Here is a 21,854-nt window from a genome sequence, read left to right on the forward strand (position 1 = left end):
ATGAGTACCATACAAAGCTCGCTGCTACAAAAACCGGAAAAGCTGTCTTAAGTAAATTTGGATTTTGACCAAATGAAACACTTTCTAAGTTGATTTATTTTTCTTTATTTTAATTACTTTTTCATTCACGTTCAGAAATGTACATCTTTAAATGGGGTTTTTGCTTCGCGTTCTTGGGGAATTTATCGTTTTTATGTGTTTTTGTTTAATGCTTTTATGCGTTCGATTTACGACTGTTCATTGCGCTGTTTCCAAAAAGTACATTAAGTAAACTACAGACATACGTGTATATAATATGCATTAATAATAGTTATATATGTATATATAGAATTCAAAAATGTACAACATTCATTTTTAACAAAAGAGCCGGGACACGACGTCTCTTGCCCCGGCATGTGTAGTTAAAAACTCGAAGATAGCCATAGCAAAAACAACTAAAGTTACAACTTATGGTTAGAGACTTACCAACTAATACACATACTAGTACAATGTCAATGCCATTTCATTTTTGTTTTATGTTTTTATCTTTTTCAATCGATACTTGTATATATGCATGCTTGTATTTTAATGGGCGTAATGCTTCCTGCGGCATCCAAACTCATGCCTCGTTAAAAGTTATCTTTCAAAATTGATTTCATGGTTCGCTCAATCTCAAAATATTCGCGTGTCGTCTTTCGCCTTAATTTATGTGGTTTCTGTGATGTTTTTGAGTGGTTCTCGAATGCCTGATTGCATAACAAAATCATAATAGACTAAGAAAAATAGTTACAATATTACGCATATCGTAGTTTACTACTTAACAACTAAAACTGCTATCAAAACAGATTTACAAATAAATATTCCAAGTGTGAGTTTCATTCGTAAAACCTTCCTCGATCTCATTGCTGGCAAAACATTGAGCAACTTTTCGTGTTAGATATTCTTGAATATTATCGGTAAATGGATTATGCTGGCTATGATCTTAGCTTATTGTTAGAGTAGAGCTGTATTAAACCGTGTGTAAGTGTCTGTCCCGTTCCATGCGGCAAATGCATTTTATAATTTGTTTCCATTGAGCACGTCGCGGTGTTCGGTAGGGCGTTGATTTTTCATTTCTTTTTATTTTTTTGGGGGAGTTCTAGGAGGGATCGTCGCTCTTCACTGTCCTGCTGTTTTGGCTCGTTCCTACGTCTACTTTGCTAACTCTGAAAACTGTCACAACATCCGCTGTCCTCGTCATCGGGGATTTACAGGCGCATGTCGTTGTATTTGGCAAAGGCCTTGCACAGGGCAAAGGCCAGAATGATGAGGACCAGGTGCACAATGCCCACCGCAATGGCCACGATGATCAGTTCGCGTTGTCGAATCAGCCATTCGGTGAAGACCTCGTAGCAGCCCTATAAGTAAATCAAATTTTAACTTGGATATCATCTCTATCTAGTTACTTTTCCCCTTACCTTCTTGTAGAAACTGTTGCTGTCGCTGGGATTGGTTGTACAGTCTTCGTCGCGTGGCACCAGATTGGTCACATCCTTCAGGATGCAGCATGCATCCGGAATGGTTCGGTTACCCTTGCCGCTAACCCACGCTGGCGAGGCCTCGAAGTCGCGGTAGTCGTTGATGCCACAGCATCCAAAGTTACCCATCAGCTGGTTCCACATCAGGGAGGTGGCATCCACATTCTCGCCCAGCGAGTAACTGGTGATAGTCGTCTGCAAGAAGTTTTTGCTCTCGGCCCGAACCTTGTCCTTGAAGAATGCGCCCAGTCCTCCGGCAACGATCTCGGCCACCAGCAACAGGATCAAGAAGGTTCCGTACTGCAAGGGCAGAAAATATTCATTTAATTTTGGATCAATTATACCTTTTTGATAAGAAACATTAATAGTATAATAATTTTTGGTTATAAAAAGCCAAATTACTTCTTTAAGTTTCTAAATACTTAGGATCTCTTTAAGAAAAACTCTTTATAAACCCTTTATACCAGGTATACTTAATGTAAAAATTAAAAATAACGTATGGCTATTAATATCATTATTTAAAATATGTTCAAATATTTCCTATTTTAATAATATGAATTAAACTAAAGCTAATATATCTATTTTGACGCCCTAGCACATTTTCTAAGCCCACGAAATCGACTTCCATTTCCAAGCTTTAATATAGCCCTCATATTTAAATGTAAATTCGTTCATTATTACATAATAAATTTATTCAATGATTTATTGTTATGGTTGCTAGGTTTATTTATAATGCTCGCACGCGGTTGACCCAATTCGTTGGGCACTTTTTGAGCCGTGCAGAAAAATCTAGTCATCTGACCCTGAGCCAAATGTGCAGCATTTGTCGGCCTGCCCGCCGCTGGTGGTGAGTTTGGCCCAAACACACACTCGCTGAAATCAACATAGATACGGATACAGATACGTTGAAAATGGCGATTAGGGGGATGGGCGTTTGGGCGGATGGGCGGCTGAGGTCGCAGCATGCAGCACACATGCTGAAGGTCAATTCTCGATGTTTTGTTGCATGTTTCGAAAAAGCTCTTGCGGTTTTTCATTCTACTATTCTTCCTAAGTAATGCACATAAAAAAATTGTAATATGAAATTTTTATAAGACATTTTCAGTTACTAAAACAATTAAGAACAATGTGGATACTAATATTCCTATATGTTTTACGATGTTTTGACTTATATATAAAGAAGAACTTTGTAGAAAATTGTGATCGGTAACTTTTTTTTCAAATTCTCCGATCATTTTTCCAGATACAATAGCTGTATAATTTTCCTAACAATATCCTCATTTAATAGAATACGTTTTTCTGAGTGCCTGGCTAATGTTGTCGCCGCCGTTGTCGTTGTGGTTGCTACCCTGATCCGTTGCTCTGATATGCTCGGTTTTGGCTGGTTGTGTTGCGGCCGTTACGCCTGGCAGCATTTCATTTCAGCCATCGTGGGCGGTGGTGGCCGCCCGCAAAAGTATCTGTCAGATACACATGCAAGCTCACCGAATTGCGGCCTATGGAGAGCAGCCTCACTTTGTTTGCATGCCAAGTGTAGCGATTTGAAAGCGTTTAGGTGCGCGAGTGCCTGCAGTCTTTTTACCTAAAATTACAGTCTACAAAAAATCAATGCTAAGACATGTTAGCCATGCCAAGAGCTTGAAATGGCCTTGGGATGCGTTAAGCGAACGACCTTGGCTAATTTAAGTGCAAAACCCAAGAGGGTCGCATGCAGGTCGCGTGTTCGGCACCGCTGCGCATGCGCAGAGCCACCATCGCACATTCCCCTGCCCTTTGTGACCAAGCTAAATTGAATTCCACCTGTTTGTCGCTGCAATAAAGCCGGCCAAGCCCTGAAATGTGGGCGCGTCCGGGGTAAATAATGCAGGTAAATGTGATAAAACAGTTTATTAATTACAGCAATCGCCCCGAGTGGCCACTCTCGACCGTAGAAAGTCCCTCGGGGACGTCGCCTTCCCCCTTGGACACTTACAGCCAAATGTAAATTATCTTCTAGTCCAGAGAAATTACAATTCCACTCACACCCGGGCCAAGACCACATGAGGGCTGCCGCTTAGCCAATCGTTCAAACACGACTGTCTGTATCTATATATATACGATATATATATATATGATAATTTACCTATAGCAAGACCCGGCTATGTACAACTTTCTCTCGAGTGCCTTCAATGGTTTTTCCAGCCAAGAGTCAAAGTCAAATGGAAATCCTCTTCAACGGCAAAGTTTTTCGGTGGAAAATGCAAACAAACGGCTGGCAATCGGCCAGCTCAAATCGAATCCCAGTCCCTGAGCAGTGAATCTTCGGTGTCTGTCTGTCAACCATTACAATATATCCGATGATGCAAGCTCGTAAAAATCTGATTGGACTGATTGATTGGGAGGGGAAATGCAAGTGTACGACAATGCGTTTCGGTACTGTAAGGGAGGTAGTACTCACTAATGAAAAACAAACAAGTTTTCCTCAAGAAATCATTGTTATTTAAAATTGGTTTCTTGTTAACTTTACATTTGATCCACCTTTGACTTTTAGTTTAAGTACTACTCGGTAATATGTACCGAGTACATGTTTTGATAACATTTTAATTGAACTATTCTGTATTTGAAAGTGTTAGTTAACTGAAGTTAGATCTTTAAATTAGTTCCTATAAGTAAAAATACATTTTATTATCCCAATAAATAACTACATTTAATTTAAATTTAGCTCAATAGTTTGTGCACAATTGAATCATTAAAATTAATTAATCGCAAGTCATAAACTCGTTAACGACTGAACGGAAAAACCTTGTCTTAATCATTTATAAGCAGTCTTGTTTATATTTTTACGGTCACTCAAATTAGGTTATTATACCACTTTTAATACGTAAGGGACTTAAGGGTATTATTCTATACCATTTTACCTATTATAACATAAATGTATTTAACTTAACTATTGAATAAGTAAAGGCAGCCCCAAAACCCTCTGAAATCCAGGGCTGTAAGTGATTTTCTGTTTTGAAACGGACTGTCTCTGGGTCCGCACCTCTAACCCACATGCGATACATTCGATCTGTTCACTTACCGTCGACAGCAGACAGCGGGACTCGCGCATAGCCCCCAGATAGCCCAAGAAGCTCATGAAGAACATGACGGCTCCGATGACGAGGAGCACATAGGCCAGCTGCTCTATGGCCTGCGGCTGTGTAAATTGCTGCAATAAAAACAAAGCGGACAGAAACAGATGGTCAGAAATGTGTGGGTAATTGCAGATGATGTCTGCCCTGCGTATACGTAATTAAACTTTGAACTGGCCAAAAATTGTCGTCTTCCTCAATCATGTAATTGAATTATACGCATATTTTCTCCAATTGTCGCAGGCAAATTTAAAGATCTAAGATAAACGTTTTTAAGCTACTATAACTACACTCTGCAAGTTCATTGACCAACCCATGGCATATTTCAACACAAATAGTTCCTGGTAAAGCTTCTCAATTAGTTTCTGCATGTTTATCCTAGGTGAGCCCACAATTAGTCCCCGTGTGGACATGCACTTTTCATTTGTTTTTCCGAAGCGAAAAACCCTTTACGCTCAGTCAGATAGCACATTGTATATGGGGGGTTCCATACAAACTTTAGTTAACGCTGAACATGCAACTTTTGATGGAATTTGTCATAGTTTTAGGTTAGTTGAAAAAGTTTATTTGTGTGGATTAGCTTAAAGTCCCCTTTGAGAGGGGGTGTTACCGCTTTAAACCACGATATGTACACTTTACAAAGTTAGGGAAAAGGTACTGTGAATAAAGTATACGTGTTTTTAAAATTTAAAACCTATTTTGGTCTTGATATTGGTACTTTAGTAATAAAATCTTCTAGGCGTTTTTAAATTCACTATTGATTTTGGAAACCCCTTAATAACTTACACATTTCAAGAAATACTGGGTAAATCTTAAAGTTCCGCCTTTAAAGCTCTCTAAATTACTATATTCCACTACTATCAATTCCATTGTATTTTTTAGTGCCTTATATAGAGTGGGGAGTCTATTATTTCAACCCAATTACACAGTGGCATTAAAAACCTTCCCCTATGGTTAGACAGTATGTCAACACAATGCATCGTGCAGTTTGATTAGCTTTTTTGTGCCTTACTCTGGCCATTTCCCCCCCGAACTACATTAATGTTTACAATATAATTATATTTTGTTTAATAATCATAGTTCCAGTGCCCGCGATTGTTGGGGAACACCTGCACGTGAGGTTGATCTACATTTCGGGGTTGATTTACTATGAGTTCGATATGTGAATAACACACTTCGATGGGTTGCGTATAAATTGCGTTATAATTGGAATGGTGGAATGCAGCGGTTACTTGGGGCTTTCGAAGGGGGTGTTTCCGCGGCAACACTTTCACCCGGAGTTGGGCGGGATTGGTGTTGGTATACGGGGGATTTTGGATACCCCTTGGTCTTACCTCAATGCGCTCGCTCTCGACCAACTTGAGGAGAGCAATCAGCGAGTGCTTGTCCACGGCCAGCCATAGTCCGATGCCGAATATAATTGTGCCTAGCACCTGCAGAAGACGATAAAAAAATTAAACATAAATATCTGTGTGTACAGGTAGCGCTTATTTCTGTGTTTACAGTGAAACATAAAGCATAAAACACAAAAACACAATTCCCCCCGCTGGACATGCAAACGCAGTTTTGATGATTGTTATTATTATGACGTTGCCTGCCCAGGTTGATTGCATTCAAAAATGCCGATGATGAGGTTTGGCAATCAAGATGATGATGATGAGGATGATGATGATGATATGACGGCTGAAAGTCAATGAACCGTCGAGCCGCCGAGCTGAAAATGCGGGAAAAAGCCGAAGCACCAGCGCATGCGCATGCGCAGAGATTTGCTTGATTGAGTTGCAATGGAATTTGATGGGATGGTATGGGATGACATGAGCGAAACGCACCCATCGCCAAATAATATATCTTTAAACCATATGCACCCGGCGCATAAATCACAGCTATAGCCATAGTGTTACTTCATGTATGTACTTACGAAAAATATAAAATTGAATATGCAAAGCAAATACTTTGCACACCAGACTCCGCAGTCGAAGACCATTTTCGTTGTTTTCGAAATCTTGGGGCTGTTTTCCTCCACGGAGCTCTCTCAACTGCAATGACAAAGAGAAATTCCACGTTTTAGCACCGTGCGAGTGAGGTTTCTAATTGAATTAAAATATTTTTACTTAATTTACTTAATTTCATGTTAAGTGCCGCACACTTCGTTGGGCAGAGCACACAAAAAAGAAAGTGTCACAAAAAAACGAGCGGCATAATAACTATATTACCAAGAAATGTAAACAAACAAGAAAAGTATTTCTAGCCAGGCTGCATTTCTTATCGACCATGTTTGTACGTGCCCCGTGCCTAACAAATTAACATGTAAAGTTGGCCGTTAAAAATTAGAGAATGCCTTTAGCAGGAAATATTCCAGATAAAAAGAAAGCCCAATTTGAAATACCTTGAAATATGTATTCAAGAACACCTAAACCAAATATAAATATATTGCTTTGGTTTATATTTGTTTTAGTTCATAATATCCTACTGTTTATAATGGAACCACCTTTTTCAAAATTTGTAACTATAAAAAGTGTTACCTCTATTTTAGTTTATATGTCTATAAATGTTGTTTGATCATATAAACCAGTTCCTTAAAAAGTCGTAAGTGGTTTCAAAATATATATTAATTACGGTAGATGCTCAAAACACCGCCTGCCGTCATCAGATTAGAAGATATGGTAATTTCGAGAGCAACTAAAAAATTGTTCAATTAAATTACAAGCTTTCGTTCATTCATTAATCCATTGAGTCGGCGGGAATCTCAATTCCCAGCATCTCGTTCCACGTAAACTTTCTCATTAGCAGTAGAACAGCTTCCCTGCCGCTTTCCCGCTTTTCCCCCTATATCATACCATCCCATCTTAGCACTTTTCTTTTCAGATGCTGCTGTTGCTGGCAGCTGGTTTTAGCCAAGTTCTCAGCTGTACATGTGTGCGTAGTTATTTGGGTAAATATATATGTTTGCATGTAGATATATACACACAAACAATGTCACGAGCTATTGAAGTTGGAAAAGTAGAGCACTCGGCAGCGGAGCTAAGCCCTCAGTTTCTCAGTCGAGTTTCGATGCTGTTCTGTTGCCAAGTCGCGGCGACGGGCAAACATTTTCCTTGCCAACAATTTTGTTCTCATTCTATTGCTGGTCCCTTTGAGCCCGGTAAAAGCTGTGAACCCCATCCCCCGATGCTCCCCTAATGATGTTTTGGCCGAAATGTAATTGTGTTCGCACACCCACACAGCCGCGGTCAAAAAAGTAGCACTTAAGATGTCAATTTACTGGCTAAGCAGGTTAAACAAAGTGTATAAAGGCAGCGCCAACCGCATTAGACTATAAAGTTAGTTAAGAGATGGCTGTCCTTGTAAAAATATAGTAAATTAAACGTTTTTCAGTTATATTCAGTGGAATATTAATTATAAATTATATTAGATCGAACTTGTTATAAAATGGCCAGTATGGTATGACCTTATTTTTTAGCACTTCGATAATATTTCAGATTACCAAATAATATGCAAAATTGGTTTTACCAAACTTAATCAGTTTTACAAGATTATTAGAAAATGTTACTAAAACAAAGTATATTTTATACTTAAAAACACATATTAAGTAGTTGGAAGAAACGGATAGGTTTGAAAAATGTGTGAAAAATATTTACTGATTCCAATGCTATTATTTCAACCTTAGGTTTTAACCCACTGAGGTACTGAGTGCATGAAGTACTTGAATGCAAAACGCTCTAGGGGCCCACATTTACATACACACATAAGCCGAGTTTATGTGGGCACCACATTCCCTACTTTTTCTTTTTCATTCCCCTCAAAACCCTTCAACTCGACAAAAGTTTATCAAATTTTTAATTGCTTTTCCATTGTTTTAGACATAGAACGACGTTATGGCTTTAAATTAGTTTAAATTTTCTGCTGATAGCGCATGCAAATGACTGCCTAACGGATGTGCATAGAGTGCTTAATGGTTGTGACATTGAATTTATAATATGGGCTTAGCCCAAAAACACCGTATTGTTTACGAATATTGACGCTAAAGTCATTTGTTTGCCAGAGGTTTAAAGTCAGAGATGTCGTATTATAAAATGTATTTTTATATGCACTCTAATTTGAATATTATCCCAGGGGATTTCGATTTGCATAAAGCGAAACCGGCTGGCTTGATAACAAAGCAAAGCCAAAGCTTAAAAAATGCTATAATTAAGAAATAAATATCTCTACTGCCGGCAAAAGCTGTACATTCTCATCTTTAAAATCAAAATTTAATTACATTAATTTAACGAATATTTACGATACCTTTATTCAACTCTTTTACAACTTCGATTCTTATTTTATCTGACAACGATTCAACCTTTGCCCTTATCTATTCATTAATGCTGCAGTTCGACTCTAAGCTTTAATTAATTCTCTGTCTGAGTGGAAAAGCGGAAAAGCTTCTAGCAGCCACCCACTAAGCCGCCACTGCTGGTTTCTCGTTTCCCTGAGCCCATATAAAATTCAAAAGCTTGCCATTAGCCCAAACACACACTTATGCCTGGCTACATGGCTAACACACACACATGAAGGGGACCAAATCTTGTAATTAACTTTCAAGTAGCCCATGCAAAATATTGGCAAAAATTCAGCAAGCTCAGCATCAGCATTTCATCTAACTCAAATATTAAGTCTCGAGATCTACTTTGGACACATGTGTACGCAGCAAACTCATATATCTAATGAAGAAAATATCACATGCTCATAAAACAAATATGAATTAGCTTTAATATTGTTTGGGGGAACGTTTAAGGAACTTTTCTGTCTTTTTAAATTCATGAAAATACCTGTCTTACTATTTTTAGCTAGAATTTATTTGAAATTAAATTATTACAAAATGTTCTAACTAAAATCCAACCAAAATACTAGATACTATCAGGTAGAATTTATTATAAACTAGATTATTGAATATATTCGTGGGCTGGCACGAGTGCTTTATACAGGTAAAATAATATTTTTCCTTGTGGGCAGAGATCGATTTACATGTCGTTCAAAGCTTTTTCATATATATATACCCGTAGCAATAAATATAATAAAAAATGGCAGAAAATCCGCCAAATAAATTGCAAATTTATGGGCTTTGCAGCTGACTTGCATTCGGATTTTGATACGGTCTTTGTTTATTATTTGCGTAATTAAATGCTTGCACATGCTCGTACAGCATTTTTTAACCATAGAAAGTTTTGTTTCACCGGCTGCTGTGGAAGTGGAAGTCTAGGGAGCCCGACAGCTCTCCAAACAATGCACATTTTTTCGGCATCGTGGCGGTGATTAAAGCATTTTCCATTGCAAAAAGGAAATTCGAGCGGGTCTCAATTGTGAGACTGGAAGTCATTTTATGGTTGTGCCAACCGACTCTTTTTTTTCTTCTGCAGCAGGTCGACGTCAAAATGGGTTAAAGAAAGTCGTAACTTGTATTAATTAAAAAAAAGTTAAGGGGCACAACACAAAAAAAAAAAAGTTAAGAGGAGACAAGAGCTGCGCTTGAACCGAAAAGGCTGTCAAAACCTTTGGCCATAACTTTTCGAGCGATGAGATAGATGTTATTTCCCCATTCCAATCCCAGTTGCACTCTCACACAACCATGTGTGTGTACTCACACTTGTCACGTTCGCTGGCTTGCCAAGAATTTAGAAATTTTATTTATTGCCAATGCTTTCTGTTTCCCATTTTTCTTGCCACTTCGATTCTGATTTGATTGGCTGGCTGGTCTCTGGAGATGGGAAAATGGGAAATGTGTGTTGAGGGAAAACTCATCACGCTGGAAACCAAAAGTGCCACAGAACCACAGAACCACTTTTCTATCTGTCAAAGCGTGAGAAATTCTCTGTTCGCCGTAGCTCATCTTTATAGCTGCGGTTTCCCCCACCCAAAACTCCCCAGATGGGTAATTAAATTATGGAGTAATAAGCCTCAATTGGGTCACCGCACTCTCCAAACAGTACTTAAATGCAGGTGGGTGGCTCAGGCTGAGGAACACCCATCCACCCGTTCCCTCAAGATCTTAAGTATGCATATGAGAGTGGATTTCAAGTTGCCTGGTGTGTGGGAACTACTTAGTCTTAAATGGCTGAGCTAAGAGGCATTTTAATGCCTAAATCTGCTTGGGGTGCTTGATAAAATATGCTTGATCGGATAATAACATATTTAATTAAATCACTATTTAAATACTTAAGTATTCTAGGAGTCCTTTATATTTCCAGTTTTTTACTTGAAGCTAAATATGCTATCAGCTCATCAGATTATTATGGTGTTAATATTTTCCTGGAGTACTTATATTTCAACAGGTTTTCCTTAATTAATCAATTTATTCAAAGCTTGTCTATATTTCAAAATATGCCATTTCGAGCTTAATAAATCATGATTATCAGCGATGGCAAATATTGTATCAATGCAAACAAAACTAATTGTACATAAGAATTTACCCGAAATAGGCTGCACATTTAATTTTACAAAATACTAACAATTTTATTAAGCATTCAACATTTAAATTAAAAATTAATGAGGCCAAATTGTGGTTTGTCCTATTTTCCAAGCGAACAAAATCCATATGTATTATGTTAACTAATGTCCCTTGCAAAAAAATGTATTTATTTATTTATTTTGTTGACCCAACCATTTTTTTGCCTCGTTGATTGCTAAATTTGTGTCCCCTATAAAAAAGGCTTTAAACCCGAACTTATCCAACTGGAATAAAATCCATTAATTGAGCAAAATATAGCGCAATTTTGAAGCTCTTGTTTTTGCTTTTGATATTTTTCGCTGCCGCGCACGAGCCACACAATCAATTTATTTATAAATTTCGCTTAATTAATGCAAATATAACGCAAAACAAGAAAAGCCGGGCAAATAACTTGGTTAGCCTTTGGAGCGGCAAAATTTGAAATTTACATAAAGGCACGAAGCCAGAATTTACAACAGGACCCAGGCAAATATTATACCTTGAAGTGGTTTAATTAAATGAGTCTCCTCACATAAGGCTAATTGAATGAGGTATAAATTGAGTTTTGTTAATTTCATTTTTCGCTCCATAGAGTCATTCAACTCCGTCTGTTAGTTTTTCGTTAGTTTGCTTATATAATAACATGAAGTGCGTTAATTTGACATAATTAGTGGGCTCCGGCACGAGACGAAGTCGAAAACCCAGCCCCTGTCTGAGGTCTTCGAGTTGAAGAGTAGGCACCTTTGTCTGACTCCGCTACTTTTTTTGTATTTTTAGGTCAATGGTCTTCGCCCCGGCGATGTTTGTTGCCATGTTTGCTGCCATTTGATGGCTTGCCAATTTAACACCTGACAGCTTCGTTTGGTTTGCTTTGGCCCATGTGCCAAACGCCCCAATCCCAATTCCCCTGGCCACGCCCCCCGCCGCCCACTGCTGTTACGAGAGCAGTCACACTGGAAAAAAGTTTTAAAGTTACCCGACACAACTCTCCATAATCTATAAAAATATAAGATCTGTATATGTTAAATCAATGGATATTGAGAGATTTACATTTTTAAGTTGTGACATTTTCTAAATATTTTTTCAAATTCTAAAACCGTTTTCATGTCTTCACAGTTTTTTAAAAACCGTAAAAATCAAGTGACTTTAATAACTTTTTATTTGGGAGTAACAAAAGATTTGATAGGATTCCTTGGCTTTACAATAAATAATTTAATTGAAATAAACCTACAGGAACTTTTTAAAAATATATCATAAGTATTTAACGGTTACTTGGTAAAACATTTACGTAAAATTTAAGGACTTAGGTAAAATACCAATTCAGATTAAACTTTTTAAACATTAACTACAACAGGTCACATTTTATTTAATTTCTGTTAGTTCATTTATATTTTTTCTACAGTGTAGAACACAGATCTGGTAGCCAGGCCGGCGGGTTGTCACCAACGAACCAGCCAACGAGCTAAAAGCCAACCGGCCACGAGAGACCCAGACAAGTCTGGCCATTTAGCAGAGTTATGCGATACATTTTTGCGAATTTATTTCTAGTTGGCTGAGGAAATTTTCAAAAGTTTTACTCTAGATTCGATTACGAAACAGCGGTAGAAAGAGTTGATATGCAAAATGGCTTTGACAACTTTTCTGTGAAATAGGTAAAATGTCAAAACTTCAATTTGCTGAACGATATTAATCAGAGAATGTCAAAAAATTAATGAACTTTGTGCGCCATAATTTAATTTGGCAAAGATTTTTGAGGGAGATGCCTGATAGAATGCAAATTTTGTTAGACTTGCAGACTTCATTCAATATTTGTGATAAAAGAATTTATGATAGTGACATTCCATAAAAATGATTGGATGTTATCTAACCAAAAAAGAAATTCTTCATTCATTTTTGATAACAAGATGAGAAATTTAAAATGTTGAAAGAATTTAATATCAAACATTGTAACTAGAGCTTTTTCTACTCTCAAAGTAAATTATTTGACCCACCCAAATGTTTTCGCTTATGCATCAAATTTTTGTCAAGAACGCGAGAAGTCGAATAACATTTCAGACACTGACCTACTTTAAGGTAAATATTAAATGGGGGGACGGGTAAAATGAAACTATTTGGGGCCAATTACCAGCGTTGTGGACAAAGAAAAGAAACTTTGCATATACATATATTTTTACTTAATTGAGTAGGTTCCCCGCCCTCGAGCAATCCACTCCAGTTCTTTATTAATTTTTTCTTTTTAATTATTCAGTTTCTTTTTTTTTCGTTTTAAAAAGTGAAATGCTCAGAACCAGAATTCGTTCAATGTCTCTGGCTTTTTGGTTTATTATTGCTCATTGCTCCAGTTAAGCTGCAAGACGGGTAATGTACTATATCTGTATCTGTAGATGTGGCTGTACGAGTATCTGTATCTGTAGCTGTCAGTCTGAATTACAGAGCTTGAACGAGGTTGACACACTTACATTTATTTAGCCCATAATGAGCTGGCAAATGATTTGCCTTTGTCTGTGCCTAGCTGCCTCCTCCTTTCTGGTTTATTATTACTGGTTTTTTTCACTTTTCATCAATAAAATAAACTGATGAAATGCTTTAAATCTTCTCTGTTTGCATAGCATAATGAGGCGTTTCGACAAAGATAAACAAAGGCTGAAAGAGGCGGCAAAGTCAAATCAAAGTTGGAGGAAAATACAAAAGTTTGGAATAATAATGGGAGCCAAGTTATATAACCCATGCATATAAATCAGCTGGCAGGAATGACAGACCTCAGATGGTTCTTATGGTGGTTTATTTTGGAAGATCTTGAAGAGGGAGAGAATACATTTTGTTATTCTTAAATTTTTCGTATATTTGTTAAATTAAATTAAGCTGTATAGTAAATTAACTGATCTTTAAAAATAACATAATGTACTCGTATCGTTCTTTAGCTTTGTATTTTTATCAGAAATATTTTCTTGTGGAGTTATTTCCCAGATAATAATTTAAGCATTTATGTATCTCTTAATTAATGAAAACCCCATTCACAAGTATAGTCTACATTGTAGACTTCCTATATTCCATTCCCGCTTTAAATAAAACAATCCCACTCCAATTGTGCTATTTAACAGACAGTCCCTATATATTAACCAATTTTTGTTGTTTTCCAATTGAGAGTTCATGAGCCATTGTTATGGCGAGATTACACATACGCCGTGTGTGCCGCGTGGAGCGACGATTTCCTGCATTCGAGAGACAAAACATAACCAACGCCCGCTGTCACTTCAATTCATAACAGATGCAAATAAATTTCCATTAAAGTTGCGGGGTGTCCACCACCACAGACAATTACCCCTTTTCGGCAACCATTTTCTGCGTGGGCGGACTACAAGCTAAACAGATGCTTAGTTCCGAGGTGAAGCGGAGATTCATGGGGCATTAAGGTGCCCCCAGATTTAGATAATACCCATTTCGAGTCACGGGGCGCAAATTGCGGCCTTTTAACGAGCAGCAGTGGCTCTCACACATTACCTTTCATATGTTTAAATGAAATAAGTATCTGGCAGATATGAATGTTTTTTTTTTCCAGCGACAGTTGCATCCACACGCAAGCTTAAGTGTGAAAACCGAGGATCGTGCGCTGTCTCTGGGATTACTTAACTTATTTAACTTTCTTTTGGACCCCCACAGGGGCCAAGTTCAATGCGCTTAACTTGCGGCTAATGCGCCTCTCCTTTGGCTGAGCTGAGCTCAACTTTCACATTCACAACCTTTGGCACTTCCTCCTGCAAACAACACACAGTCACAAAGAAAGATAATTTTCCTTTAACTTTGTGTGCTGTTGGCCAAGACGATTCACAATTTACCATTTGGCAATATGCAATGCAATCAATGCTTCTCATTCGATATTTAGCAAGCTCACTCATTCGGCTGTGGGGCAAGTTTTTAACTTCATTTCGTTGCATTTCAGTTCGGTTCAGTTGCGTTTGGTGCGGTTCGGTTCATTTCAGAGCGGTTGAAAAGTGTAGATACACATGCTACTCCCAAACGCATGGGAGTGCAAATAAAAAGAAAAAAAAATGCCTGCCACCGCCTATGCAACTATGAAATATCGCATCGCTCGGCGAGAGTATGGGGTATACGCGCATATATCCAGAGCCAGCCAGAGCTGGGATAAATTTATGTGGGAAGTTTTTTGATGACGTCCGTAGTTTCAGACCCTCCCCCAGACCCGGCTACAGTGCAACTTATCTAATAATGGAGACACGGACTTGCTACTTCCTGTAGGCCTTCCCGGAATGTGAGAACCAAAACCAAGGGGCCAGCGAAAAAGGGCTGCACTTATCTTTGTTGATATAATCTGCATTTACGATTTATGCCTCAGATTGAATATTCTTTATAGTTTCTGTGAGATGAGGTAATAACTTAGGCCCCTTTTTACTTCGGACTGAGGGAAGCTTGAGAAGCCAGAAGACTTGGTTCTATTCTTTTATCACGACATGGTCATACATTTAAAATGAATATAATTATAGTACATTTTCATCAACATTAACATACAGTCTTAAGGAAATACAAAGTAAAGTAGTTTACTTACATTTTGTTTAAACATTTTGATATTTATATTGATAATTGTCGAGATTTGTTATCTAAATAAATCTAAATAAATTAAAATAACCGAAGTTAGATATTTTAGAGGTTACTTATCGGAAAAAATCTTTATATGGATTAAAACTTCAACACTTCCTTGATAGTTAAGTTATCTCCTTAGTTTACTTGCTAAATAAAGTGGTGAAGGGTTGAAAAGTGGTATCTGCACCGTATATGTATCCATAAAATGCGTACTCCACATACCGAAACTTTCGGGCCTTAAAACAAACTTATGCAATCGGTCTGTCTAGTTCGAATTGATGGCAAATAAAACTTGGCCAAATAAGCAAACTGAACCGCTACTCTAGAGTCCAAAATAAAATACCCAGCCAAATCGCCCAGCCACCTGCTGTGCTTTGTATATCCCAGAAACTTGTCCGCTTCCACATGCTGTGTAATAGACCAATTGCATCAGCTAAAAAGCCAAAAAAATAAAGGCAACAACTAAAGTAAACCTTTGCCTACTTCTTTTGAGCCAAGCATGAGTATTTGGCAAAGGAGGTGGGGTGAAAATTGTTAAACAATTGCCAACGTTAATCGCTTTGCATATGCGAAGCAAAGAAAATTCCAAAAAACACCCAGAGGCGTGCCATCACAAAAATAAAAACAAAATACAAAAATTAATATGCATTGTTGCAGCAGCACGTCGCCTTGCATATTTGGACTTTCACTTTTGTTTTCTTTTCCAAAAAGAAAAAAAATAAAAAACAGTCAAACGAAAAGGTAAACATGATTTCAAAATGAACTTAAGACGCACACTCGGTCCACGTCGACATTTCAATCAATTAAAAATGGTTAACACAAATGAAAACATTATGTATCTGATGATTGGAGGCTTCCGAGTTCGGTGGGCGAGCTGCGATTAAAGTGGGTAACTGCGTTAATTGCTGGTACCCCTTACTTTCTTCGTCCCCTCAATCAAGTCCAGAAATCAAAGTTACGCATTTCCAATTGCGCAATCGTCACAATCTTTTTGCTGCCGTCTGGAGATTTTCATGGCTTGCGAAAGTAAACATTTTTACAGTCCGCTTTATTTTATTTTTGGCTTCCCGAACAATGCGTTATTACTAGTTTCGGTTCATTAATCATGTGTCGGGGAAATACTTATGTTTCTGTGCACCTGCTGGGCATAAGAAATGAGTAAATGGGACAAAGAGATACCGATGGGAAAATTGCCAAGGGCTTCGAGAAAGGATTTTGAATTAACCACCTATATGTATATGCTCAAAAGACAGACATGACAATGACATAAGAAGATTTTCTCTTGGTTTTCGTAAGAAAATTTTCTTTTTATTTGATCTTTGCTTTGGGTGCCTAATTTAGCCCAATGTAGTATTACTTTCTAACCTTTACTTCACTATTTTTAAGTCCCAGATTAATTTTAAGTACAAGTTTTACAAAATATAATGCCTCAATTAATAACTTTTCATTTCAGTGTTAAGCTGTTATTGGCCTATCAAATTAATAATATCGTTTTGAAATTTTCTCATAACACCTGTTTAAAAATAGACCACAGAAAATGCGACTTAAATCTTACTTTTCTTTACTCTGTAACGCGATTAGTTTTCCCTCTCTTTCTAGAGCTCCAACTGGCTGACTTTAAGTTTTTAATTAACTTAAATCAATGACAGTTTGCTTTGCCGATAGAAACGTTTGCGAAATGGCCAGCTAGGGACTTTGCCTGGGATTTACCATTGTTGCATTGAGACAATGACAAAGTAACCAGCATCCAATCGATCGGAATGGAAAGCCGCAGATATAGCCAGGGCGATTAAGTATCCCAGGCCCAAGGCGGATGGTAGATGGTCGATGGTCGGTGGTCGGTGGTCGGTCAACCAGATGGCTGGACAATTGCCGCAAATCACAGTGGGACTGCCATTCGAAATATGTGTAGTTGGGTTGCCTGGGTTGTCTGGTGTTTCCGCTGAAAGTGCAGGCAATTTGAGCCAAAGAGGCGGAGATCTAATGCTGGAATGAAGTGTTGCCGGGTGAAGAATTGCTGGCTTGATTTTAATTGCCAGTGACCACTGGGCACTGAGAAGCAATGAACTTGCCGCCGTAATTCGAGCCACAAACAGAAAGCCCCTTGTAACGCAAGATGGTTGTGGGAAATTCCACCAGACCAGCGAAGAACACCATTCGAGGGTGGATATGTGTACATATGTTGTGTGTGAAAGTCCAAGGCGGCGAGTGGATCAAGTTCGTATTACCATAAAATATGCAGAGACAACGCATGCGCAACACGTAACCCGATGCAGATACGTTTTAGTGGACTTGCAGATACATTTACAGATACAGATACAACTGAAAGATACTGTCCAGTTCGGCCCTGTTCAGGGTGGCCCGTTCACCTTGGAGCGCCGCATGAAAGAGTCGTTAAACATCAAGTTTTTGGGGGCTAAAAGAGTCGGAGGTCTGGTCTATATGGATCCAGGGGTATACTCTATATATGATAAATCCATTGGCCTTTGGGCCAATTTCATGCTCGCTGAGGCGCTTATTTCGACAAACTGCTCTTATTCCTATTCCACTAATTGAGTTATGTTGCACATTTCGGCAAGTCAGCTTCATGGTTCTGCGACTGCTGCGGATATTTGCCAATTGAGTTATTGCCTTTTGGCTGTGCATTAGCGTGCGCTCACCTGCGATTTCCCAATGGAAAGTTTGGCCAACTCTTTAGACCGAGTTCTGTGCGCCAAAAACGGGTTCGACTTGGCCAACACGGTTAACGGTTTTCGTAGTGCTGTGAATCGTTTTGTCACGCCTTCGATTCGAGCCAATAGAAAAATCCCTACTCAAATGTTTGCCCAACTTTTGTGGCACTCAGTTGCAGGTGCAGCTGCTAGCATCTTTACAAGTTTTTAGCTCATCACCTGCTTGGGCTATAGTTTCTGTGATTTGGTACCCTTTGGATTTCCATTTATCTACGCGATAGGAAGCTGGGAGAGCCACTTTTAAGCCAATTACTCACCCGCCATTGGCAGGTGCTTTTCCATAGCCCTAAGGAAAGGAGATTTGAACGGGGTGATAAGATGCTAAATGCAAATGCTGAAGATATTCCGGCAAGTCCTAAGAAAAAATGGCTATGAAACTATCATTGGAGAAAGAATTTAGAAATTAATAACCTATTCCTAGAGAGTATTCGAATAAGTATTGTGATAAAGTTATTAGTTCTATTGATATTGTCCGAATAACCTCCAAATTGGATTATACTACTACAAAATAACCTGACAAGTATTTTTGAATTTCTCTGCTAACTCATTGCAAATTAAAATGAATGTTTTGCCTTATTTTCTTTGCCTTTTTAAATAAATTCCCCTGGCATTCTCGACTTCAACAAGCTTTAAATATTTAATTTCTTTTGCATTTTAAAGGACGTTTAAATAATTCATAAAATGTCAACAATGCTAGCGGCTTTTTTTCCGAATAATAAGTGGAATTTGTAAAATATTTGTTGTTTAATTGTCAAACTGAAACAGATTTTTATAACACGTTTTTGGAACCAATTTATAACCTATGCGAGCAATTAATTTTGCACGCTCAATTTCAGGTTTTGATTTAATTTACTACATTAGTGGAATAAAATTGCACTCTTTTCACCCCTTTAAATGTTACTTTTGCAGGCTGTTGTCAGACTGATTAAGAGATTAATATCAAACATAAATTTACAGTCACGTAACGTTTATATAATTTTTCCCATTTCCGTGCAGAGCTAAACATTTTCAAGTAATTAAATTGGTAATTTGGCGAGAGCATAAACTAACGAAATAAAAGTGAGTCTGCGGTTCTGGTTCTGGAAAGTAATCATAATCAGCCTCGTAGCCCCATTCCCCCATTTAGAGCGATATCAAATACGAGATTTGTGGGATTTTGCTCTTTCGCTCTCTCTCCCTCTTTCTCTTTACATCGCTGTCTTCGTCTCGTTCTTTGCTCATTTCCAATAAGCAATTCTACTTGCTTTATTGGTTTTCCTGACAAACTTGTTCGTAACTCTCGTGGAGCGGACAGGTTGCTTTTGAGGGGAGAGAACCCGGAGTCAGCATGTTTTCAAGATCAAAAAGCGAATGGCGGTGGAGGTAAAGAAATTGCACAAAAATTTACACACTCCACAACAAAAGGAACGGGAGACAGGCGGCTCTATAGAGAGGGAACTGCAAACGGGAACCTTTCACTGCAGGTACACATTGAAAAATAATTAATATAACTAAGATGATAATTACAGAAACTGAAGATGGAGATAATATACCGCCTTAAAACCAGTCGTACTTTAATATACATATATTACAATCTTACAAATGGAAACTTGGTCATACCTAACTTTCATGTACATTGTACATATATACTATAAGTTTCGAAATAGTTCCAATACCTTTGAGAATTCACAAGCAAACATCTGGTTTCTATTGAAAAAACTTAAAATAATGTTATTTTCTTAGTAATATACTTGGACAAGGTCCCATTATGTTAGAAAAACAAGGTTAAGATATTTATTCCGGATTCAGAACCTTAAGTAGGATTAAAACTGAAAGTTTTTTGAAGTTTTCTATCCTCAAAAAGTTTTGCCAAGTTGGTACTTCAAAACTAGGATCCCATTAGAAACCAAAAAGTACCAGGTATACTATTTTTTTCGCCGTGTCCCGATTGGAGAGGCAAGGTAGAATTAGTGATAAACATAAAGAAAGGCCGCGCAATTGAAAAGTGGCACAGATGCCAGGGCAGCGGCCCCAAAAGGCAACGGTACACGAGGCCAGGAGCGCAAAAGGGAATCCAGGAGCGGAGTGGGGGCTCCAGCATCAGCAATCAAAAAAAGGGGGCGGTTGGGGAGGAATATCAGGAGCGGGAGCGACGCAAAAAGTGTGTGCGTATCAACAAAGCGGATGGTCGAGGGCTGGGCCCGGATGATGATGGGAATCCCAGGGGCGTGGGTGGTGGTGGGTGGTTTTTCGGTGGGCTGGTGGCTTTTCTCTGGGAACAGTAGCACTCGCTGTGCTTATTTCGTATATGTTTTTCGTATATCTTTTTTTTTCAGAAATATGCGCACTCCCAAAAACTAAGACAAAAAACTTACCTGTAAAATATGAGCACGCTGCGTAGCGAGCTGTTTAATAATTTATGGTTCGTCGAAGATTTACGACCCACTGGATGTATCAAAAACTGCAATGATTCCGGTAATATTTGAATATATTTGAGAACTTTGGTAGAGCAAAAAAGAAGCACAACACTTTTAGTATTATTATTTCTCTTCTTTATAGGGAGTGGGCTGAGTTATGTTTGTGTGGCAGTGGCTGGTAAATATTGTTGATGCTGGGGACTACCAGTAAGTAAACGGGGAGTACGCAGCACTGTTTTGATTGAGCGCGCGCAAAAAATTATACACAAAATCACGCACACAGCGAAATCCAGATAGAGACGCACCGATGGCTTAAAACTGGGGTCCGAGAAGAGAGCGTAGGGTGTGTGTGCGGAGGCTCTTGCTTCCAGGGCACCGACCACGATAGCTGCACTCGGCACTCGACTCGAATCGTGGCTTAAATCCCAACTCACTCGTCACTCACTCAGCACTCTGAATCGAATCGGAAACGGCGACCGTCTGCTTGGAAGCGTGCTTTCGAACTGAAGCCGTTTTTCCGTTTTCGCTTTTGAGCTGCCGAGCTGCTCGCCACTGCCACAGCCACCACCAATACATGCGCGGAAAGCAGGTTGCTCCGGCTGAAAGCACGGCTCGCCAGAAACCAGTAAAAGTCAAATTGGAAGCTTTTCACCGTTGCCAGATGGCTGGAATTAAGTGGTATCTTAACCCCATAGTGCCCTTTGACAAAATATATTACCTATTTTGCATTTTAATTTTTTATTATTATTAATTTTATTATTATTATTATCTATTATTTATTGCATCCGTAATCTTTCATAAATGGATTTTTATTATATTTTAGAGTTTGAGAAACATGGTGATTCATATACAATTAAAAAATTTCTTTACTTAACGCTTTAAATATAAAAAAACCTTTTCCAAATTTTATTAAATGTATCTGTATTACACCATAATACTTTTTGCGTGTAATTCAAAGAACACCTTTTCAACAAGCCAATTTAGAAAGTAATTTTTAAACTTTTTAGGTACTTTTCTTATAAATTAATGATTGCGTGCTACAATAAGGCACTTGCGTG

The 21,854-nt window shown here is 38.3% G+C and overlaps 1 protein-coding gene across 3 annotated transcripts; it reads right to left on the minus strand.

Annotated features, from left to right (window-relative positions):
• Positions 1-93: 93 nt before the first annotated feature.
• Tsp66E (Tetraspanin 66E) lies at positions 94-21,335 on the minus strand. 3 transcript variants are annotated; one of them, XM_017078355.4, is made up of 7 exons: positions 21,231-21,335; positions 20,755-20,840; positions 6,525-6,642; positions 5,941-6,039; positions 4,555-4,683; positions 1,437-1,796; positions 94-1,376 (listed from the first exon to the last, which is right to left on the minus strand). In XM_017078355.4, the coding sequence occupies exons 3-7, from the start codon at positions 6,588-6,590 to the stop codon at positions 1,227-1,229; spliced, it is 804 nt and encodes a 267-aa protein (XP_016933844.2). In that variant the 5' UTR covers positions 6,591-6,642; positions 20,755-20,840; positions 21,231-21,335; the 3' UTR covers positions 94-1,226. The 3 variants fall into 3 exon arrangements, with proteins under 3 accessions (XP_016933844.2, XP_016933841.2, XP_016933842.2); XM_017078352.4 differs by having other exon boundaries at positions 21,102-21,292; XM_017078353.4 differs by having other exon boundaries at positions 21,076-21,292.
• Positions 21,336-21,854: the final 519 nt, after the last annotated feature.

Source organism: Drosophila suzukii, chromosome 3 (genome assembly GCF_043229965.1).
Source record: "Drosophila suzukii chromosome 3, CBGP_Dsuzu_IsoJpt1.0, whole genome shotgun sequence".
Taxonomy (NCBI): Eukaryota; Metazoa; Arthropoda; class Insecta; order Diptera; family Drosophilidae; genus Drosophila; species Drosophila suzukii.

Bases quoted from the DNA above. Each gene is read 5' to 3' on its own strand.
- Tsp66E (XM_017078355.4), bottom strand. From the start codon at position 6,590: ATGGTCTTCGACTGCGGAGTCTGGTGTGCAAAGTATTTGCTTTGCATA. The intron at 6,040-6,524 runs GTAAGTACATAC...CGTCTTCTGCAG, and splicing joins TATTCAATTTTATATTTTTC to GTGCTAGGCACAATTATATT. The intron at 4,684-5,940 runs GTAAGACCAAGG...TTTTTATTGCAG, and splicing joins TCGAGAGCGAGCGCATTGAG to CAATTTACACAGCCGCAGGC.